This window comes from Rhipicephalus sanguineus, unplaced genomic scaffold (genome assembly GCF_013339695.2).
Source record: "Rhipicephalus sanguineus isolate Rsan-2018 unplaced genomic scaffold, BIME_Rsan_1.4 Seq75, whole genome shotgun sequence".
NCBI lineage: Eukaryota > Metazoa > Arthropoda > Arachnida > Ixodida > Ixodidae > Rhipicephalus > Rhipicephalus sanguineus.
Genome location: NW_023615903.1, coordinates 35,725 through 60,001, shown reverse-complemented (window position 1 = coordinate 60,001; position 24,277 = coordinate 35,725). Strand labels below are relative to the sequence as shown.

Below are 24,277 nucleotides of genomic sequence, written 5' to 3'. Positions count from 1 at the left end.
ACATGTTACTTTCAAGTAAAAAAAACAATTGGAGGACGCTTGAGCTTCGCCTTCAAGAGTAGAACGCGATAGCACAATGGGCCCCGTGCGCATCACCTTGTTAATTGCTAGGCTAGCTTCGGTTATTGGTGGATGCCTCAACCGTGCCGCAAGGAAACGAACGTCTATGCTTGTAACATTGGCCGTTTCAAACTGTCCTAGAATGCTTACTGCAAGTACAGTTGCGAGGTGCCCACTACGCCATAATTCTTCCATTTGCGGATCAGCGAAGGCAGCGCGAACCAACGCAGCTGCTCACTGTATGCATTTGCTGATAATTATAATTAAATTTGTCTGAGCGCTTTGTAATGGGTGGGCCTTTAAAACACCGACTCGTTGCACAATTCACATGGTTTGACGCCTGGTGCAATTCTGCGCTTCTGCCACGCAATATTACATGTGTTAAGGAGGCTCCTCGCACTCATAAAATTTCATAGAGCTTTTTTTTTTTTCCGAAGCAGTTTCAAGCAATGGCGTTATACAAAGGGCTTTTAAAAGACAACTCTATTTAAATTTTTATAACATTCGTTATCACGTGCCACCCAAAAGCAATTCTATGCCTGTTGACATGCTCTTACTAATGGGCATAGGTTGGCAAACTCACTCAGACTCATATCGAGACGCGAGTCTGAGTCTGAGTGAGTCCGGGTGAGTAAAGTTTTTGTGAGTATGAGTCCGAGTGAATTCTGTTGGGAAAAATTTTGGTGAGCCTGAGTCCGAGTGAGTCCGGTTGAGGAAAAGTTTGATGAGTCTGAGTCCGAGTGAGCTCTGAGGGCAAAATATATTTCTTGAGTGAGTCTGAGTGAGCTGCATATTTTTTGCCGACCTATGGTCCTATCTACTCAACTTCAGCATTACTATCAGCCTTATGTCGGCTCACGTTTATACTCACGTATAGTCCCACATACTTCAACGCGCTACCCTTCATACTTCAGCTCAATATTTATTGATCAGAGGGGTGTGTTGTGAAGGGCTAGGGGGAGGAGGTGCCTTGACCTTCCCCCCGTAAACTTTTTCACTGAAAGTTACTGGTAAAAATATCTCGTGTGAGTCATCTCTTTCAATAAAAAGGTCCTTATTGAACTGCAAACTCGGACAACTCGTATTTGAAGGTACGAAATCAAAAGGTGCTAAGAAGCGCACCGATTATGCGAGATATTGGCGGTAAAGAGCACTGACATTATGGTAGAAAAAGGCTAATTATAGGCTAACGGACTCATGAGTCCACCCACTCAGACTCACTCAGACTCAGATCCAGCCGTGAGTCTGAGTCTGAGTGAGTTCGAGTGAATTATATTTTGGTGAGTCTGAGTCCGGTTGAGAAAAATTATAGTGAGTCTGAGTCCGAGTGAATCCGAATGAGGAAAAGTTTGGTGAGTCTGAGTCCGAGTGAGCTCTAAGGGTAAGATATGTTTCGTGAGTGAGTCTGAGTGAGCTCCACATTTTTTGCCGACCTATGCTAATGGGTATGCACAGTTTATGGAAAACTCGCATGTTAGACAGGCATGAGGAACCAATGCAGTTGAATTTCATATAAATGGCTCCACAGCTAAAAGACTTATCGATAACTACAGTTTCAGCCAGACTGGTATCCACTGTTCATGAAATGCACTGCTCCATACCCTTTTAGGACACTGTGTTATTTGAAATTTCTTTCTGTGTAACGCTTGCATGTTTGTAAAGGTGGCCTTGAGTATTTTGTTCACAAAAAAGAAAAAAAAGCCCTCTTGAAGCGATTGTCAGACTAGCTGTATATGTAAGGTACTGGTGTGCAGAAAAGTTGTGGCAATTTCACTTCACCCACAGATACAGTCTGTCAGTGTTTATTTTTGCTGTTGCAGTTCCTTTTCTGCTGGTGTAGATGTGAAAAATCCAAAAAGCTTGGCCTTACTTTTTTAAAGCCGTAACTGTTGTTTCTTTGTTCTTGCACTGATTGCTATTGCAACAGCATTTATAAGTGCTTAATGCAATTGGCAGGAGTCATTCTTGTAGCAGTGAAGCTTCAGTTGCAGTGAATTGATGCCCACTAAACAGGCGTTTCCTTCATTTTATGCCTAGGGAGGTTCACCAGTGTCATTTTACAAAGTTTCATTGAGGCTCACTTGAAGAACCATCAGAGCCACCTTCTAAAAGAAAATGTGACCACATGTTTGCTTCACTTTTAATGATAGTATTCCCCTGTCTCAGGACTGGAACTTGGCTGATAAGCATGTGGATTTAAGCAGTGAAAACGTGTTGCTTGTTTCTGTTTTTTTTTCTCATTCCTCAGAGCAGCAAAAATGTAGCTTAAAGGCAACTTACACACAGATAATGAGTTGTTCTTTTTATAATTTTAATAAGTGTGCGATGCTGTGGTTGCTTCTGTGTGCTAATGTAGTATGCTTACTTGATGGCAGTGGTCTGTCAAAGCCATGCCTCAGCCTTGCCTGCCAGTACCAGGACCCTGAGGGTTCGTACCAGTGTCCAGAGTGGTGCGACATTGATTTGAATGGCACCTACAAGCCTTCCTACAATGTAGCACCCACAAGTTATTGGTATGTGAAATCTTGCATTCACATTTGTGAAAATATAAAAGTTTGCACAAAAGTTGCAGAGAAATACACCTTTAGCATTACGAGGAGATGGAGAGTTTCCTCTGGCTATCCAGCAAATGCTCAGGTGCCTGAAGCCTTCGCTACTGTGGCCCCATTATTCAAAGCAGATTAAAGTTTGTTTATTTTGATGGGTTGCTCTCACAAACAGCTTTTATGCCACAGTGTGCTGCCTTTATTTGTTCTTTGCAAATATTGACATGTTAATACTGGTATCACTGGGCATTCATGCAGTACCTCTGGCACATGGCATTTAAATACTCTGATGTATGCAGAACTGTGGTTTCTTTCTGTAGCTACTGCAAGCTTAGTTGCCCGTGACGAATACAAGGAGGTCAAAAAAACGGCAGGAAGGGGAAGATGGAAGCTTGCGATGAAAAAGTCCGTAAACAGGGGTGTGTGCTCGAGCCAACGTTTCGACAAGTGGACTTGTCTTCTTGAAGCGTTGAAGAAGACAAGTCCACTTGTCGAAACGTCGGCTCGAGCACACTCCCCCTGTTTACGGACTTTTTCAGTATAAGAAGAGTACTGTGAGAAGTCCAGGAGTGCAACATCACACGTCTCGTTAGACAACATGCTCAGTTGGGCTCGTTGGTGCATACATCTTGAGAGGTACCAATCAGCCCAACTGGTGAAAGATTCTGCATTGCAGGTAAGTGTGGGAAATGAACAAGATGCAGTATCAGACAACATAGTTTCTATTAGCTTCTGCCTTTCGTATCACTTTTGTTTTGGGGCATACGAGTATGTGTGCATACATTACCATTCCTCGTCAAGTGAGAAGCTAGCTTTGTAAAAAGCTGCACATTTAGGTAGTGGCGTTCTCACTGATGGCAATATATGAATATCTGCTAGTTCTAAACGTGGTTTCATTCAGGAATCAACAAGTTGTTCATTAAGTTGATCAGAAATTAAGCATTGGTAATGCTTTTCTGAAGCTGTTGTTTGCACTTTCAACTTGGCTGTAAAACATAGGCTGGTTTTATACAAGTTGTGGGCACAGTGTCTACAAATAATAGCTATGTTTAATTGGGGCAAGTGGTAACTGAGCTGCCAACTCAACGTGTCTTTGTATAGTGCTCAAGAGGACAGTATTTGTAAAAATTTTGCATCAATGCTGTGTCCATCTAGCTATCATCTTCACTTGTTTAGCACTGTTTCCACAGCTGTGGAATATCAATGTGCTCACCGTAGGGCACTGTGCCCATCGTAGGGTTGCTTTAATTGTAGAACTATGTGTTGCCTGTGTGGACATTGTGCAAAAAGACATAAGAGCAGATATTTGCTTGATGAAAAATTTACCTAACGGTAATGAAGACGTATACATAATTGATAGCTGAGCAAATTGGTACTGACGCATTGATACAACTGCGCAAATAGGTGGGACAGAAAGTTACAAGGGGAGCGGATGATAGCTCATCTGTTCCTCTTCTCTTTTCGTGTCCCATCTTGTCTAAAGTGAACGAAATACAGCACTCTGAAGTATAAACCCTCCTGAGCATTGTAGCAAATCATGTAAGCTGTAAACTGATCTCTCAAATTGTCTTCTTTAGATACTCTAGTGCAGGGTTGGCAACCTTTTGAGGCATAGGGCCGAGTTGCATGAAGCCGACACGGCGGGGGCCACACAGCAAAGCAGGGGGGAGGGGACGGTGCCTTGCAGGTAAAGAGAAAAAATTACGCGAATTGAAAATAATGTACAAACTACAATAGAATGTTTATTTTCAGCCCGCATGTCACAAGGTTGCAATTTACAAACACTGGTTACAAGCAAAAGAAAAAAAACTTTTCAATGCGACCTTTCTGCTGAACATTCTGCGCCAACTCGCAATTATCTACACCAAGGTTGCTCACCGACAGACGCAGAAATTCGTGGAGGTGTTCATCGGTTAGTTGGGACTGCAAGTTTGATTGACGACTTCATACTAGAGCAAGTCTGTTCACAGGCCTAGTATTACCGAACACTGTTATCATGGCTGCTGCTAGTTTTTCAATCTCGGAAACTTTGAGTCTGTGAGGCTGCATAAAACTTCACAGAGTCTTTCACATCAAATTTGTCTTTGAGCTCATCGTCTGTTTGCTGATCAGCCAGTTCCAACTGGTACATATTCCCACCTTAAAAGGATTCTGAAAGTATCGGATGCTACTCGAATGTTTCTGAAAATCGGAGAACCTAACTTCGAACTCCGTCGTTAAATCCTGTAATATTTGACAGAGAATTTTTCTGTGGGAAGCGGTGTGCTCGTATCTCCCTCAGAACATTTGCAGCAAGGGAAGTGACAAAGATTAGACTCTCTAGCCTGCTGTTGGAAAAGGTTGAGTTTCAGCCCAAAAGCCTGCGAGCATGTCAGACACGAGTTTCCCTTTTCCTGATGGGACTGTGATGATCCTTCCCTGACCTATTATTTCCACAAAGAATCTTTCTTTTCCCTTTTTTGGACTGTGCAAAAAAAGGAAAAAAGGAAGTGAAGACGTTATCTGGCTAAGTGTGAAGGTGGGGGACAATGCCAACTGGATGCAATCTTTCTTTGTTATTATCTAACCCCATTTGAGGTGAAAACTGCCATGAACGCCTTCAGATAGGAAGTGACAAGGGGAAGGGAAAGGGGGGTTCTGACGTTGTGCCGGGGACCGCATAATACATCCCCGCGGGCTGCAGGTTGCCGACCCCTGCTCTAGTGGATGTGCAGCATACATGGCTGTGATGTCAATTTATGGTGCAGGGTTTCAGATTTGTAAACTCCACGTTCCAATTTTTCTGATTCCAAATCTGAGCTCAACATTCTGCTAGATATAGTCAGTGGAGTTAAACTTTCCCTCTCAAATGTAACAAATTTATTTCAAACTTGTTCAGTGGCTTTCATAAAAGCAGTGCAGTTTACATGGGTTTTATATCATGGTTGGTATCGGAGCTGGCGTCGAGCTATGTCCAACAGGACTTAGCTGTGAACGTCTCAGCCCAAATTTGTTGGTATGCGCAGTGCATAGTGCTTGCAAGTGGAGCACAAAGTTGAAATGCCCCCTTTTCAAACATAATGGTTAGGTGTCCATCAACCGCTGTTCTTTGACAATGGGGTGTAGATTATACGAGGGTCCTTCAATACTTTGATACTGGGCATGAAACTCCCACGTAAGGCTATGGAAGAGCTTCATATACCACGCGCAGTTGCCATGCCTTGGCGTTGCATAGCTATAAGGCAATGCGTTAAGCATTCATGAATGCCTCCATTGCTATAATATATGCCATAATAGATGCTATAATAAATGCTACGGACGTTATAAAATCTACGCTGATAGCATCCATCCATCTATACGGACATCTAGGAAGGCAGCTGCGGCTACCGGAGGGGCGATCGCCATTAGCAAGAGCGTCAGTGGTGGTGGTAAAAACTTGTGAGTAATTTTGAGCCCTGTGCTAGGAGCATTGGCACGGCGTGTTGCTGTGCATGCTTGTACTTGTTTCACCTCATGTCTGTATATGTGGTGACATCGATGCTGAGTCATTTGCGATAGCAATGATGCCTAACACTTGCTGTGTGCGAGGCTGCTTTGGATACGAGGGCGTTGATGAAATGGTCTCCTTATTCTGTTTACCAGCTGACATGTAACTAGGCAGCAGGTGGAAGAGCACCATCCCTTGACAAATTACTACCGGGTTCTTGTTTTAATCAAAGTACGCACGTGAGTGCGATGGACATTTTTGATGCCAGAAACGTTGTGGGAATGCCAATTTTGAACTGATTTTCTCTGCGATGCTAAATGGGAACATACTTATAAAAAGAAGACACTTGTGCAGGTACGAACAGATCGGTGTTATAAAAAGTGAATGCGTAAATGCAAGAACTTTCACTTGGAAACTGTAAATATTGCCTAGATCTAGCATGTGCAGTTTATAGCTGCTTCTGCAATTAGTTCCAAGATGTAGCAGGACTGATAGGCGGGCGAGTTGGAACTTATCCATCTCTGCGCAGCGCATAAAATTGACAAGGCACACGAGAGAAGAGGACGGGACAAGCGCTGATCTAACAACTGAAAGATTTTATTTGAAAAAACAAATATATATACAGAAACACATGTGCCACGCAAGATTACACCCGATCAATGAAACGGATTTCTTGTTCCAAGATGGCTTCATGGTTCAGGCTTGCTTGTTCTGCATGTGAAATTCTCATTAGTATCAGCTTCATAATGCCTCAGAATAAATAGGCAGTTAGCAGGAGGATGAGTGCTGTGGGCCGCCAACACGCTGTAGGCCCCACCATAACTTGCACAAGCAAGCGTTAACCGGTGGATCAGCCAGACTTGTTGGCAATGTACTGTTCAATTTAAACACAACATTAAACTACATCACTGAGATCAAGAAACGTAGGTATAGGTGCGAGTACAAGCGAAGTCGCACCACTTGATGGGCAGCCTTGCTCGAATCATCACCAACAATTAATGACTCGAGTTAGTAACCATCTCTTGTGCTATATTGTTTGGTCAACATTCATCACTGCTAAGTTCAGGTAGCGAATACAGTGAAAAAACTCACAGGGTCCTTGTGCATTCACCTAAGACGACTCGAAGGTGAAAGCCATCTTCTCCTTCTCAGTCGATGTATTGATCCTGCCGCGCCACCCTCCGAAAGCTTTGTGCACCTCGCATGGTTTTGCTCTGCCTCCAGGATCGGAGGCACTTACTTGGTTCTGCACTGCCTCCGTGATCGGCCCACCTTTCACCAAGCTACGATGTCATGTGATGAGACCATCATGTGACGTTACGACACGTGATGTCACGTTAGAATTTGGGACGTCATGGTGACACCACAAAATTTTGAGATCTGTGACGTCATGATGACGTCTTATCGTGACGTCATCACGTGAAGATGATTTTTTGGATCACTCGTGCTGTGCCCGACGCCACGGGACGCCAACGATCAATTTTCGCGTTTGATGAGGCATCTAAGGCTTTCGCCTTAAAAAATGTGAGCAGAATGCTTTTCATAGGAAACACCCACGCGTATGCGCGACTGCCCATCCAAATACAGCAGATCGGCTACCTTCAGCTCACAGTAGCTCTTCTGGCAGCAGGTTTTGTCCCTGTATGAAAGTTTGGTGGGCATTCCATGACCAAAAGAAAGGTGTTCAAGGATTCTGATTACACCAAGAGCTGCCACTGGCCGTTAGAGGTTAAAGTCTGTAGGTAGGATTTTTGGATCAGTGTGATCTCTCCTGTTGTTGCAGTTTATATTAAATTAACGCAAGCTGTAGTAGAAAATATGCAATATGAATTTTGATAAGAATTTAATATTTCTAAGAAAAGCTCGTGCTCAGCGGTGCAGACTCAATAGGGATCGAACTCAATGCCATCGCCAGTTTAGTGCCCGCTCTCTGGAATGGAGGAAGTGCTGGCAGATGGGAAAGGGGTACATAGCAATCATAATACTATCTCTTCTTTTTCTAGGTCTTTTAAAAAAGTTCTTTCTGTAATATATTTCTGAAAGGCATCTTACCCATTCCAAACAGCTTTTGATACTTTGAAAAGATGGCAAAGCGCTTCTTTAAGGACTTCCTATTGTTTTAATTTGAGACTTTATTTAGAGGGCCCACTCACCAGTTTTGGGCATTCATTGCCAGAAGTCAAGTGCAGTACGTAGATCATGTACTTGATGATATTTCTTCTAAGTATTAAACTGCTGCACAGTGAAAAGACAGCCAAAGTTTTACATGAAAGCCCTTGCTCTTGAGGGAGCTGCATTTTTTTGCTGGAAAACAAACGTCCCATGCACGAATGCTTAAACACGTACTCCCGCAGTATCATTGGTTGTGGTGCGTGATCTTCGTAAATCATGCCACACAGGGCCACAGTTTTGTAGAGATGCTTTCTCATTGATATTGCTTCTTACGCTTCGCAGGTGGTCAGAATGATGATCTGCCCGCTGTATCAACAGGATAGGGGAACCACGAATTGTGGATGGTATGGCTAGCATAGGATCGAGTGGAATACAATTGCTTCCAGTGGGGGTATCAGTCATGCACACTGCCGATGGCACCATTGGACGTGAGCCACATAGCGTGAAACATACAAATGGGCAGCTTAATATAATTTGCCATTTGTGGGGACTTTCCTTGTGACCATGCACAATCAGACGTGCAGATCTCTTGTAACGTGGCTGTCACATTACCCTGTGCAAAATAGAATTTACCCAGTATAAGAAGCACTGTGACAGTTTTATTCATTAACACATCATTGTACCACAGTATTATTCATTTTCTTTGTTCGCTTGAAGCAGTGCGAATGCACAAATGCCTTATGCAAGTTGAAATCATAGAAGTGGCTTTATACCACAATGTGCACCCAAAGAAAGGCATTTTAATAAAAGATTATTAAAACTTGCCTGCTATATTTTATTATGTATGTTGCATTGATGCATAGAGAGACCGCTCTGCTATATATGTTGACTACTTCTACTAGTATTGAGACTATATATATGTAGTGTATAGACATATGTATGTACTACATACATCTGACAGGGCAGCCATAAGTGATTATCATTGTGTCAAGATCAAATGGCTGTTCCACCACTGCAAAAACCAATGTGCATTGCTATCTGATCCTGACCAAAGACCTTCCGTTGCTTTTGTGTAGCCCAGTGCTGGTTGACAACAGCAAGCTTGATGACAACATGCCATCTAAGAGGGTGTTGGCCGCCATGAAGTGGGGGCTTGTGCCGAGCTGGCATCGAGGGGACCCGGCGGACTTCGAGCTGCACAAATTCAATTGCCGTGTGGAGGGCTGTAACAGCCGAAAGTGCTACCAGCCTGCGATTGCAAAGGGCCGCCGTTGTGTGGTTGTTGCCGAAGGGTTCGTTTCAAAAACCATTTTATGATGTCAAATGGTGAGCTTTCTGCTTGCGCGGGTTTGGGTACCATTGCCAAGTGCTTGAGGTGGAATCTTGGCAGGCTCTGTGCATGGGATGTTGTAAGCTGTATCTTGTCCTATGGAATGGCAACTGTGCGTGCCTTATTGCATGTTGCAGTGTGCATGATAGATAATCAACCCTTTTGAGGTACTTTGTACACATTTGTGTACACAACTTGTATTGCTAGTTCTGTCAACTAATGACTAAGAGAAAACAAGATACATTGCTCTTTGGATTCATTGAACCTTTTGTGTAATCAATGTGTCTTCATTTAACTTCATTTTGCTGTGTATTGCTTGACAGTTTAATGAATACTTTACTATGCTTTCGTTCGTTGTCACCTCTCATATTGCATGCAGTCTTGGGGTGGCACTTACAAAACTTACCTGAACCCGGTTAAACGACTTCAATAACGTGCCGTGAGAATCGTAACTCATTCTAAGTGTAATGTGACCTTAGGAAACCTTTGTTTTTCCGACTACCTATTTTTACCTTCAACCTGCTATGGAAAATAAAACTAGCCAAGCATGTTTACACTATTGTCAATTACAACCACGATTTTAAAGGGGCCCTGTAACACTTTTCCAAGTAGCCATGGAATAGCTTCATTAAAGGAGCTTATTTCCTCACGAATCGGCCACTGCAAAAATGTTTAGAATCCGTCCAGTACGAGCGCAGTTACAAAGATTTTTTGCACGCTGTAATTGCTTTCTCTCTTTTCTCGTCCTGACGGAAGCGCTGGAAGCTAAGCAGGGAGGGGTGACACAGGGGAAGAAGGTACGTCACGCGTGCCTCGTGACCTTGAGCACTTTTCCTTTTCTTGTTTTCTTCGAACGCGTGGCGTACTTTCAGTGCAATTGTGCGCGCGCACGAGCAAGTGACGGCCTCTTGCAGTGGCTGCAGTACCTACCGAGCGCGCCATGGTCAAATCAGCCGATGGCGTGGAACTTGTGTAAGTGACGCCGTAAGCATCATTTTTTGTCGAGAGAAGAGGAAGTGTTTTTTAGCAGACTTTGTGAATTTATTGTAAATCCTAGGCCGCGTGCTTCGCTATAATGTTTGGCTCGCGTGTTCTCGGGAGCCTCGACTACCGATTGGCAGCGTTTTCTGACTATGCTGAAAAAGTGTTGCAGGGCCCTTTTAATGTTTCATTGTTTCAAGCACCTTGTTGTTTTACTAGACAGCTAAGCTTTGCTAATTGAAAGATTCCACCGAGTAATAATGTCTGTGGTGAACGTCTGTTACAGTTAGCTTATATTAAGATCTGGAATGTTATTCCTTTCACAATAAAAATGTAATCCAATTTTACAAAAGTGCTAGATAAACACTATTTCGAAGAATTAGCTGATCTTTGAATGTAATATCATGTTTACAGGAGAGAATGGGTGCTCAATAAATAAGCAACTTTTCCAAGTAACTAACTCAATTTTTGCGTTCCACAAGCAGATTGTTACTACTATGAGTAGTGTGTGTGTGAATGGTGATCAACGGCAGGGATGTACTGGACGAGTTTGCGAGTACAAAAATGTTGTGACACTTAGAGGTTAACTGCATCCACATTTTAGACTGCCTAAAAAGCCTGCTCTCGACTAGTGTAGATATAGAGGAGCTTCCAGTGAAAATTTTGTGTTTGAAATGTGAGTGGAGGTGTGATAAAAAGCTTGCAAGAGTAGCCTTTATTGATACAGGAACTGAAAAGAACACCACCAATACCACTTGCCGAGAACGACTCATGACAAGGCCATGACCTAGAACTGCCTGCTTTTTGGCTTGAGCTCCAGGATAAGGGGGTGCTGAAACATATTGAAAGTGGTGTTCCTAGACCTACATCATAGCAACAACTGCCAAGTGCATGCATTGTCTGCTTAGCTGTGATTTGAAAACAGCTAAGAAGAAAACTATGCCATTACCAGCTTGCAGCTGTGCCAGGGTGGCTTTAGCAGTACTACTGTGTTTACTCTATCGTAACGCAAGAGGCGACTTTTCAGTTTGTTCACAAGAACAAAAAATTTCAACAAAAGAGAACCACGAATTTAACCCGAGGCCCCACTGCAGAAACCATTGTTTGAACGTTGCCTTTATTTGAACTATTACAGCCACAAAAAGCACGGGTTTTGTGTGCAGCGAGATTGTTGGAAGTCAAGTGCTCAGCAACGCTTCTTGTCCTGTCACTGGTTACGCCACCTACAGGTTGTGGATTCGTTGATATTGAATCACCTTGTAGCTTCACAATTGCCTGCCTCCTCTGCCGTCGAAATGGCTTTCTGTTTGAAGTGAGCATTGTACAAAGTCTGATGCATAGCCAATATATTCCAAGAAGTAATGAGCAAGCACAAATTTCTGGTAAAGATAGCCACTGCACATCCACACTGCTGACTCCTGCTGGAGGGATACCCGAATAAAAAAAAAGTTTTGAGTTGTGACAGATATGGATCTGGACGAATGTGCACTTGTTGCCAACATGTATTGTGAAACTGCTGAACTGGATGTTTCAGTTAACAGAGTGTGTATTGCAATATTTTTCTAGCTAGTACTTGATTGTAACACAAGGGTTGAGTTCAAGTGACAAAAATCTGGAAAAGACTCACATTAGCAGCAAATAGATACGATACTTCTAATAAGCAAAGTGCTTAGCTAAAAAAAATATGTGTTCCATTTGGCCTCAACATTCCATTTCACTCAGGTTTTGTTTTGGAACGGAGAAATAAAGCCTATAGCTGTTCTCAACTTTTAACTGGTTCCCGAACCGATTTGGCTTGGTAAACTTGATGATCAACACATTGCACAGGGCTGTTTACATTAATCAAGTGCTAAGCTGAAACACTCCAGGCAGCACTGCTCATGTGACTGCACTCGTAAGGTCACTGAGGTGTGTTTTTTAATTTACCATTTAGTTTCTGATTGTGTGTTGTACAGAGTGCATGGTACATCCACAGTTTTAATCAGGAGGTGAAAGAAATCGGCATTGGCAGATTGGAAATAACGATTCATGCTTTTACATAAATATCAGTGCAATTTGGTCAAAGCAGCTACAGCAGGCATACAATAAGGGCCACCTTATGAGCACCACATCTAGCAAACTTGTGTGGCCCTTTGAAGCATCAATCCTTGATGTATTTTCTTCTTTTGCAGCATATTTTTCTATTGCTAGTTATACTGAGATCAGGAAAAACAGTAAAAAATTTGCATGGATGTTTGATGAGGGAAATTTTTCTGGCCGGGTGACTGGGAATGTTAAAAAGAAAGACTGTTGTATAGTGATTGGAATGAAATGAAATAAAAATTTTCAGAGTTTCTTTAGCAGCAATACTCTTCACATAGTTTCATACACGTACAGTACTCGTGGATTGAAAGGCGACATCATTCTTTTGAGTATAGAGACTGCTATGAGCAATAGATTGGGATAACCACATCATGTTGCTGCAAATCTGGCCGCTAAAGGTAACGTTAGCTCCGATAAAAATGTTCGAGTAAAAATTACATCGATATGGCACAAACTGTTAACGCTAGAAACGAAAGTATGTGCAAAACTAAATTTTCTCATTCAATCTGTGAGTACTGTAATGTGACGAAAAAGGCTAATTGGTTCATGTTGGCTTGGTGATGTGCTACAATAGGAGACGCTACAAAGTACACAGGACACAGTGCGCTCGTCCTATTAACACTATGTCCTGTGGTACTTTGTAGCATCTCCCTACCGTAAGCGCATAACCAAGCCTGATTTGAGTACTGTACACATGTGACACGGCAGGAGTACGCTAAGCATGATCACATTGAATTAATGATGAAGGAAGAGCATTTCGTAGATGCATCTAGTAGGAATACAAACATGTTAAGGTTGGCGAAATACTATGGAATAATACCTCTGAAGTGTGTAAAAAGTCTCTTCCAACTAACGTCGTGTCGCCTGGCACGCGCCTATGAATATTTGCAACCAATTCTTATCCCAACATGTTCAGTTACACAGGATGTTCCCAGAGATCTACCAGACTTAATATGTAAAGCATGTTAAAATAGCAGAGGCCTCCTTAATTCACATGCTATGGCGGTGTCCCACTTGGCCAAAACGACTCCCTAGACCTCTCCTGGAGAGATGCGGAAAACGCTGGTCAGCTCCGATTTACAGGAACCAAACGTGGGCATCCAGCGGGCCAGGGAGGCTAGTGGAGACGAGGTCTTCCGTCCTCCATCCGAGTGGTCTGGCCCGACCAACAACTAGCCGGATCTCGCATTAAAGTTGTTTCATTCATAAAAAGTCTCTTGACAAGTTGGCCATAAAGTTTGGGGAGACGAGCAAATAGGTGCCGTGCTCGGTACGTAATGTTCACAAACATTTAGGGCCAGGAGAAGCATCATGAGTATGTAGTAACTTAAAAAGAAAAGTCTTTTAATTGTCAAGAGTAACTTGATGTGGGCAGTGGTGTTCTGCTCAATTTTGCTTAATCCTTTCAGATGCCACCTTTGAAGACCTGTCTGTAAATGTGTGAAATTTAGGCAGCGTTATTTTAAGGCACTCAATGTTCTATACAAAAAAAAAGCCATGATACCTTGATTTACATGCTCCATAGTAATTAATCTTAATTATATTGCAATTCCTTATTTATTCTGAGTTGTTCACATTCTGTTTTTTACATAAAATAGAATCAAATTTTGGGCTACAATTATGATGCACATTCGTTTTATGTTGTGTTCATTTCGAAATTATACTTTGGACGTGGTTCACGGAAAGCGGCACTTCGGCTGCACTCGGCGAACATGGCAGTTGCTTCAGCAAAGTGATCATATGAAACAGTACAATGCGAAATGAAGTTAGACGAAGCCACATTTATTTACAGGAGGTTCTATTTATCCAACCCTCACGTATCTATCTCTTTCATAGCCACTAGTCGACACCATTGGCGGAAAACAAGTGGGGTACACACTTGTGTGCAAAGCATCTTAAAGGGTTAAATCAAAAAGTTTTAGCAGTTTAGATGTCTGCTCAAAATATGATATGCAACATACTGGTTTTTTCTGTAATGCAGATGTTTCTTAGAAGGCCCTTTCTAATATCCTGGAATCATACTTCAAGGCCAACCCACATTTGGAGTGTATTGGGGGACTGATACCCCTAATTACAGCGATTATAGACTGAGCATTTCTGATTAGTAGATATACCTTAAGTGGTTATGCTAAATCTCTATTTCAGTTTTAGCTGGACAGTATTTTTGCAAGTTTTATAGAGGAAGATTTTGCTAACAGCATTGAAATTTCAATTTGTGGTGAAGGAAATGTCTATCTTTTTGTTCTCCACTTCAACAAGCCAAATTGCATTATATTTCTCAGGCAATTTCGACAAAAAAAAAAGGATTTGCATGTTAAATAACAGTATCAAATGTTTTTGGGGTGGTGTGCATAATTTAAGAAGAAGCATTTGTAATTGTAAAAGAAGTATAGTGTTGTCCAATTTCATGAAAGAGCCGGGGCTTTTCAAGAGGTTCTGAAGGTAGGCGGCTGGTGACAATGCATGTGTGAAACTTGTCTGCGCTGAGTTCAGCATCCTTCCTGCTTTTATTTGCCTGCATCTCTCTTGCACCCTGCTTTACAAATGCATCCCCACTTGCAGTAAACTTATGCATTCAGAAAAAGTTGAGTGTGTGTAGTGCAACAGAGTCCTTGCCCTGCTGATGGGTTGTCTGATGATAACCCAAATAGTGTTGTCCTAATTTGAATTACACCAAGTAAAATTGACAGGAAGGGGACCTTATATGTAATTACTTGAGAGTGAGAGGTTTCCTGATGTGCAGCCAGCAGTTAGAATGACCTGCAGCCGCAGAGCAAATATATTTAGGAGGTGAAACTCCCGTCAGCGTAGGTGGCCAGATAACGTCACAACAATGGTATGCACCGACAAAGGCACATGCAGTGGCAGAGCCAAAAAAAAAAACCTAAATAAATTTGAGGGCCGGATCCCATCCCAGCACATTACACTGACGCACAGGAGCAACATATGCGGCCAGTTTTCTTGGCAACTGAAGTGGCAGCGATTTCCTTGTTGGCCACCAGACACCGCCAGCATGATAGTTGCTCTGCGGGAGTGTGACATTATCTGGCCGCCGCAAATAGTGGAGTTGCAACAGCTAAATGTTTCTTTCTGCTTGGCGGCAGTCAACTTCACAGTCTGAACAGTGTTAAAATGCATTGTCACCTGCTAATGAAACCGACAGACAATTAAGCCAAGGAAAGGAATTGTCTGTCGGTTTCATTAGTTGTGTATAATACAAAAAACGAGCCTCTCGGACAATTACCTTGCTTTCGTATTGTCACCTACTGGCACATTGCATAGATGTATCTTATTTGAATTGTTTCACTGTTCAACTTAATGTGCCTAGGGGCTGGCAGTGTCATACATAGTCCACATAGCGTTGAATAATCCGGAGTGTTTTCATTGAAATGAAGGAAATCTAATATTTTGTCAACATGGTTCTGCAGCTACTACGAGTGGAAAAAGCCCGCATCTTGCGCAACCAAGGAGGCATTTTTCGTCTATTTCAAGCAACCAGCAGGCATATCTATGGTCACACGGGATTGGGACTGCAATGGGAAGGAGAAAACTCTCTTCCAGGACGGCCGTTGGCAAGGTCCCAAGCTGCTGACAATGGCCGCCATATTTGACATCAACGTACGTGAAAGCCGCACAATGCAGTCGGGCCAAATTTATTGTAAAGCTTGCTTGTTCATTTAGGCATTCCAGAGCTCACAACTGGTAGCAGCATTGGTATGCCCGCATGTTTTCATTAGTTTCTAAGCTCTTCAACCTGCTGCTTTTTTAATCTGCTGCTACGTTGGATCAGTAAGGCTTAGTCACTTGAGAAAGCATGTACCTTTGATCATCTTAGACAGATGAGCAAAAAAGGGGTGAATATGCGGATCCCAGAACTGTTTGTTGTGCACTCACATTTTTCTGTCAGTTCTGAGGTCTTGCACTTCTGCCACTTGCATGCACACTTCTAGGAGTCATTGCAGCCATATAAGAAGCCTAGTTTCCTACAGTCTGTAAATAGAGCTGCCTCTGTGAGAAATTTTACATTTGCAGTAAGAGTGGACGTGCAACACTGTAGCACGTGTAGCATTGCATGCTGAAAAATTCGAGCAGCATTGTTGTGCAACAGTCCAGAAAGTACCAGTATGTGCTATAATAAAAAACAGTCAGTGCCTGCAGCATTGTGTTTGAACTGACCTGGCAGCAATTTATGCATTTAGAGTCTAACACGGATATATCGAACTCGAAGGGGATCTCGAATTAGTTCGATGTATGAAAAATTCGATATAAAAAATACAGGTTCCGAGACCTTACCAGTGGCAAACGATCACCTACAATCGGCACATTCAAGAATGACGATTAATTCCGCACACACGATGCAACAGAATGTTTTATTTGCGTGAAAAAAAATCGCTTATCTTAGCTGTCCAGGTGCGACAGCCCGGTTCCCTTCATGTCGCCGCAACAACGGTGAATCAAGCCGAACGCTGCCGCCACTTCAGCGGCGGAGTACGCGCGTGTAGCCGCCGCCTCGTCCGGACGGTCTTCGTCGCCACTTGAGCTGTTGGCCTGGGCATCCTAGGTCCCTGTGACCACAGCTACAATGCCCTCGTCAGCGAGGCTCGCAACAGCCTCAACATTGCAGTCCGCTTCCACGAAATAGTCCGCAGACATTTTGGGTGGTACGGCAGCCAGGAAGAGGGACGACAACTCGCGAAACGCGTTGTCTATGCACTCGTCGCAGGAGCGCGCACACGACAGGCTCCTGATGTTAGCTGCTCTGCCGCCTTTGCCTTGATATCTGCCTTGTTCTTCAACAAGGTGCTCAGCGTGCTCCGTGGTATCCCGATGTCGTCCGCCATTGCCGAACTTTTTTTGCCCGCCTCAACACGCTGTATGACTTTCAACTTCGTCGCAAAGTCAAGGTTCTTGCGCTTCTTGACGCTGGCCATTGCTACACGAGAAGTCGAAAATTCAAGCAGTCCGCAGCGCCTTTGCACAGCACGCACGCAGAAGAGGAATGCGGTGGTATGTGACAACTCACGTAAGTGGACTCCGCCAACAAAGCGCTCGCGATCAGTCGCGATGGCGGTGATGGCTACCCGGGCTACCTGCGAGGGCAGCAGCGATGTACGAAAGGCGCGAGCTGTGGTTGGCTGAGCAAATACGAATGGCGGGGCTGTGGTTGGCTGATCAAAACTCACAAAACAGCAACAAAAAAAGGAAGAAAAGCCGAAAGGACGAAGCCGCCGGCTCCTTCGTTCCTGCTCTAAAAAAAGAAAAGAAAAGGCGAAAGGAGGAGGCTGCTGGCTACTTCGTTCTTGCACTCCGAGCCAACGGTAACGCGGAGAAAGCATAAGAAAGAGAGAGAGAAGAAAAAGAAAAAAAAAAGCCGTTCCGCAAGTCGGAGAAGGCGCCCAACAGGAGTACAGTCTGAGCCTGTCACGAGCGATAGCAGACGACGCTCGGGTTGTGTCTCGCGCTTTTGCACGAAGAAAATAAAGAAGATCGACGCCGAGCTCGCGCGTGCTCGGGCAGCTTCGAAGAATAAAAAAAAAGGGTCTGGCAGTCTCTTCCTGCTCTCCAATGTGTTCGGTCGTCTTTCTTACGCCACCTCGGAACCCATATTATCCGACGGCCACAACGGCACGTCACAGAGCCCTCTCGCCCTCACGTTTTTCGAGCGTATCGGGTGTCGGCAGAGGCGCGGTACCGCGAAGGTCGCGGGGTGCAGTGAGTGCCAAAGCGCGCCTTCCAGATCGCGCGGTGTTCGATATATCCGATGGTGGGTAAAAATACCATTCGATATAATCGTGCGAATTTCTATACTTTTACATAGGATTTCCAAGGGGATAATTTACGAGTTCGATATAGCCGAAAATTCGATATATGTGGATTCGATATATCCGTGTTCGACTGTATTTCATGTTGCCAGGAGGTTAAGTATAACCCGTTGGAAAGAATGCTGAGCATTGGTCTTCTCTTTTCCTTTCTCGCTTGTAGCACAATTCCGGAGTGGTTGATTGATGGTGCTCTATGCATACGAGTGTGCACAGCATTGCATGGCTTTAAGAACTGATTTAGTAGAAAAGATGTTAGAATGGGCTTGTGGGTAATGATATATGGTGAAACGTGTAGCACACTATGAAAGACATGGACAAAGAAAGTGAAGACAGGTGATGCGCTTACTTCGAACAGACTAATATTTAATGAGCCAAGGTGATACTAATATGTTGACCAGTTGCACGTAGGTGCTGAGGCTACTGGCTGGGCCAATAATAAAAAAAAACTAAGGGGTGAGAACAGAATGAATGGAGCTCTTGAAATGCTATGCATTGCGAAAAGCAGAGCCACATCACTGTGTTTTGTCAAAAAATTAAACTCTTTTTCCAATGAATCGATAAATGCTGTACTAATGCAAGAAGCCCCCAATCTGGTGATTTCAACTGCCTCAGTAATCTCAACCGTGGTTTTATTGTTGCTTGTGCGACTGACAATGCAGTTATGAAGAGAATTTGTACAACCACAGCCCCTACAGTGTTTGCCAAGATGACTGGCTGCTATTTTCCAAGAACTGCTAAGATGTTCACGAAGTCTATTATTTAGGCACCTGCCTGTTTGTCCAATATATTTGATCCTGCATGACAGTGGGAAAGAGTAAACGACACCTTCTTGATTAGAAATTAAAGGGTTTCTATGCTTTGTGGTGCACGGATAACAGACTGATTTATAGCGAGCCTTACAAAATTTGGAAAGTTTATTGGGCATGGAAAAAACCACCAGTATGCTTGCCTTGCTGGCTGTCCTTTTGAGATGATGGGATATGGTCATGTATGTAAAGGATAACAGAGAGACTTTGCTGGCTTGTATTATGGTCGCTGATGCTCCCTAAGATTTATGTCTTTTGTTTGATGGTCCTCAAAAGCCCTTCCGCAACTGAGGAACTGACGTGCCGTGGGTAGCCTGCTGCAATTAAACAATATGTTTGGGGTAGAAAACTGGCCTCACATGTGTGCGAACAGGATTTATTTAAAGCGTTTCTCTTAGGGTGAGTTTGGTGATTCCTCGTTTTATGAGCTTGGAGTGTCCTGATGAGGATGCCAGCAAGGGCTTGCTATTGTGCAGTTCGTATTGCCTTCGAATAACAGAGAGCTGAGCTAGTTGGTAAGTATTCATTCTAAAAAGACACGGCGGGCAAACACGGACACAAGAAAGAAGTCAGGACACCACAAACGCCGTTTGTGGTGTCCTGACTTCTTTCTTGTGTCCGTGTTTGCACGTCCTGTCTTTTTAGAATTCGTATTGCCAGCAGATGTGCTTGAACGTGAATGTAAGCCTTTGATCTAGAAACCTCAAGGAATCTCAAGGAAGCAAAAAATTTTAAACACTCGGTGAACATTTCAGAGTCTGAGCCAAACCAGTCTTGGAAGTGTTCCTTGGCCCCCTCTAGGACAACCACATATTCATCAACATACCTCAGGATTTTTAAAACATTCGAATCACTGTGCTTTCATTTAATGTCTCTCTTGTTTTTGCAAGAAATAAAGCGCTCAGAAATAAGCACTCGGAATTCTTTAAAAAACTCAATGACTTGTTCCAAATTTTTAACTTGGAACAGGTCATCAATCGTTAACATATTCAACTTGTTTTGCATAAACAATGCTACGGATTTATACCAGGTGCTTTGTTCTGACACAGTGACCGGAAGGGGCCAGTTTGGCTTGTGCGTTTTGGATGGAAAAAACACGTCCAACGCTACTGATTCACTGTTCTCAATACTCTGGGCCAGTTTAGTGAGATCCATTTCTCGGCTTTGTCGAAAAATGGATCTTACTAAACTAGCCCAGGGTGTTGGGCGCGGCTGGGGTGTAATGTGCAAGTTTCTTTACATTTTTCATGTTGGGAAAGCTACAAACAATATTCTTCTTGTAATTCTACTGCAAGTTCTTAATATATTAGGCAGGAACGTTACTGGAATGATGTGTGAAAAAGGGATTCTGGTACATAGGTGTGTGTAAATTATTTGTTGGAAGTGAACGCCAGAAAGAACGCCATGAAATGCCAGGTTCTCCTGCTCACATACACGTACACACGTATGCGCATATGTGCATGCACACATGAACACACACAGATGCTTGCATGCTTACCTATTTATTATAACGAATTTAACTAAAGTGGAATTTCTCAGCAGTTTGTCTTTTCTTTCTAACATTTCAGAAGGGTGTCTACTCATTCAGCATCATGACCATGGCAGCACCAGAATACATGGCATGGCTGCATGACAGGGTGCCTGTAAGTGACCCCGCTGAGTTTTGTGTCACTCTTCAAGTTCACAGATCCTTAGAAGGTCCACACCCATTGCCTCACATGTCAGTGGCGAGAAATGCATTTTAAGGAGGTGGCGGGCGCCTAATTATATCTTACGTATAGAGTGCACTTTCCTCACTCTTGCTCAACTCGGGTCCTCTATGCTGGGATGTAGCACCAGTGACTGTGCTCTATATACTACCGTATTTACTCGAATCTAAGCCGGTGTTTTTTTTTTTTTTTTTTTGAAAAAACAATGGGCGAAAGTGGGGGGGTCGGCTTAGATTCGAGTACCATGATTTGACCGCAGCCACCACCTACCTAAAGGCCCGGCCGTGCTAGTGGCGTATGGCGGCTCACCATGCGCTGATCTCAGGCTACCGTATGCAGACGGCTCTGCATGCGCGTCCGAGGCTCATTTTCACGACATCCTACGGTAGCTGCATGGTGACGAGGTCGGTCAGGCTCAGTGGCAGTGTGGTGGTCCCCATGGCTACTCAGGCCGACCACGTCATCTGCTTCGTACTGTCCATTGTTCCGAAATCTCGCAGTCTCACGTTCATGCAGCGAGGGTCATCGAGCCGGCGAGATTTCACGCTGGCAAAGGTGGATCGGGTCACGTGATTATGGCGCTGGCGAATACCACGCACTTTGACACCCTCTCTCCTCCTGTCACGTGACGCGGAGGCGGCAGAGGCACGAGCGTTGAGTTGGTCAGTTTTCTGGAAGCGATCGTGCAGTGTGTGTTTTCTTTTTTTAGTTCGGCCTGCATTCGAGGTAAGTTTTTTCTTTTTTTCTGGCCTTGCGAATTTTGGGGGTCGGCCTGCAATCGAGGGCAGCCTAGATTCGAGTAAATGCGGTATATTCCTTTCTTTCTGGGGCTACGTTATCCTTTTCTTTCAAGGCTGATGTCTGACATAGTCGTGCCTGGGAGCAATGAAGAAGTGGGTGGTGAGAGAAGCATGGTTGGGACCACCACTTTCCTGTTTCCTCGAAGCCCCGCCACGGTGGTCTAGTGGTTATGGCGCTCGACTGCTGACCCGAAGGTCGCGGGATCGAATCCCGGCCGCGGCGGCTGCATTTTCGATGGAGGCGAAAATGTTTGAGGCCCGTGTACTTAGATTTAGGTGCACGTTAAAGAACCCCAGGTGGTCGAAATTTCCGGAGCCCTCCACTACGGCGTCTCTCATAATCATAGCGTGGTTTTGGGACGTTAAACCCCAGATATTATTATTATATTATTATTGCTTGTACTTCAGTAGTTGCAATCTGTATGTGCACTTCAAGCCGATGTTGATCATGTTGAGCTGTGGTAAGGCGTAGCACAGACACCGAGTTAGTACATAAATTGCCTGAAGCTTAAGGGGGGACATGACTTGCGAAGATTTTTGCTCTATTTTATGTTGAAACCTGATGAAACTACATAGATTTGTTTAGTTCTTCATACTGATTTCAAATATACAATAGTTTTTCCTGTAGGTCAACTGGTTTACAAGATACACAAAGCTGCCTCTCTATTGTTTCCAGAGACAATAGGAAAAAAACTGTTCAGCAGAAAGTGCTTATTATCAGATAGCTAGATATTATAATATGCAATAAGTGAAATGCTGCAAACAGTTTTCAGATCAAATCATAACTAGTCATTCTGCAGATGATCGAAATTCAATGTTTGTACCATGACTACCATAAAGAGAAAACAAAGTCAAAATTAAAAAATCTGAGCAGAAAATGAGAATTATGCTCTCAGCACTTCGTAATACACAGCTTGGGCTTTATGTTAAAACGTAATTATAGGGTGATTCCACGTAAGATCGAACAGTCGATGGCTGGTCGACCTCTCAAATTTATTTCAAAATTTTATATATTATTGCCTGATGAGTGGAAAGAAGAGATCCGCAATTTGTTTTGCCGCCAAAAATTTTTTCGAAGCACAGGAAATCAATAACGACGAAGAGGTGGAGTGGAGCGCTCATCCGCTCTGCTGTTTTGGCCAACTTTCGTTATGAATTGCACAAAATATATTAAAGTTAGGTAGCTGAAATTTATTTACCTAAATATATGCATGGTTTTGCGTCTGCTCAGGTATTTTTAGTTTTGTGTGTAGTGTAGATGGTTTTATAAAAAACCTCAAAAATGGCCCAATTGGCAAAATTTTCTTTGCTTTGAAGGTCTTTATCTCAAAAACGCCCCGTAGCAGAGCTACAAAAATTCCGCATTACGTTCTTTGCATGCTTATCTACCAAACTGCCAAATCTTGTATTTATATAGCTTTTCAGTAAAGAGATATGATCGGGCTAAGTTCAAGAAAACACCGAACAATGGAAACTTCTGACGACAATTAAAAAAAAAAAACATTTTTTAAATTTCTTAAACTTTGTCCACTTATTCTCCTCCACATCAGCTTTCACAATCATTAAAAACATGTTGCATAATGTCGTTGCACTAATAGTTACGGCCCCTCCAATTAGACCCTTAGGCAAGGATGGGCAATTCCGACTTCTTGCCCAGCAAGTGTATAAAATGAAGGCAGGATTGAATTTCTTTTTATTGAAAGGCCAACAGTACCGAAAAAGGTGTTGCCGGCACTGAAGACGTTAATTTTGAAATTATTTGGTCACTGCAGCGGCCACGAGCGCGGGGCTCCCGAGCAGGCGCCGCGCACCCGAGATGCTCGTTGTAAAAAGACGGCGCAGTGAGAGCTCGTTCTCGCGTCCTCAGTCCGATTGAGTTCGAAACAGCAACACCTCTCGGGTGACTTGAACGCACGTGCACTGGAGCTTCGCTATTCTATCCCGCCCGCTGTTCGCATCTCAGCTAGGCGCTGAGAACACGGCGGAGATGGAAGCAAGATGAAAACTCTATAAGGGAGCTATGAGCGCTCGCTTCACGCACGCTGCTTCCTGAGAAACTGCGCTGCGTCAGTTGCGATCAGTGAAAAGCGTGAACGTGGTGCTCCAGTGGCAAAGAAAAAATATGGAATGTCAAAGGAAAGAAAAGCAAAACTATCGGTAACCGGATGCGCTTGCCTATATTAGATGTCGGCAGCAGACGGCCTGAACTGGCCGCGCGTTCGGTGCGCTGTTCACACTTCATTTGGCGCGGATAGTTCTTGTGCTTTGCTCTTACTCTACTCCTCCTGTGCGTCTCATGACGAGAAAGTATAGCTCTGAATGAGTCTATTGTGGAGACCACCTTTCGAAGCACAAGAAGCTTAAAGGAGTACTGACACGAATTTTAAAAAATTTCGGATTGTTGCTCTAAATAAAATACTGGTGTCGAGAAACCTAAAACGACTATTGTATTGCCTGGGAATGCATCCTATATATTTTAATTAGCGCCACCTTAAAAAGACACTTTCGGTGTCGATATCGAGGGGGTGGCTTCTCAGTGTCGTTTCATAGCAGTGTGACGTGA

The 24,277-nt window shown here is 43.6% G+C and overlaps 1 protein-coding gene across 1 annotated transcript; it reads left to right on the top strand.

Moving 5' to 3' along the window:
* Nucleotides 1–2,416: 2,416 nt before the first annotated feature.
* Nucleotides 2,417–21,487, top strand: LOC119378252 (abasic site processing protein HMCES-like; the record flags this gene model as incomplete). The annotated part of the gene is made up of 5 exons (XM_049411730.1): nt 2,417–2,573; nt 9,261–9,476; nt 16,006–16,195; nt 20,774–20,925; nt 21,304–21,487. Coding segments are annotated over 5 exons (899 nt in total), but the record flags the coding sequence as incomplete, so codon positions are not given.
* Nucleotides 21,488–24,277: the final 2,790 nt, after the last annotated feature.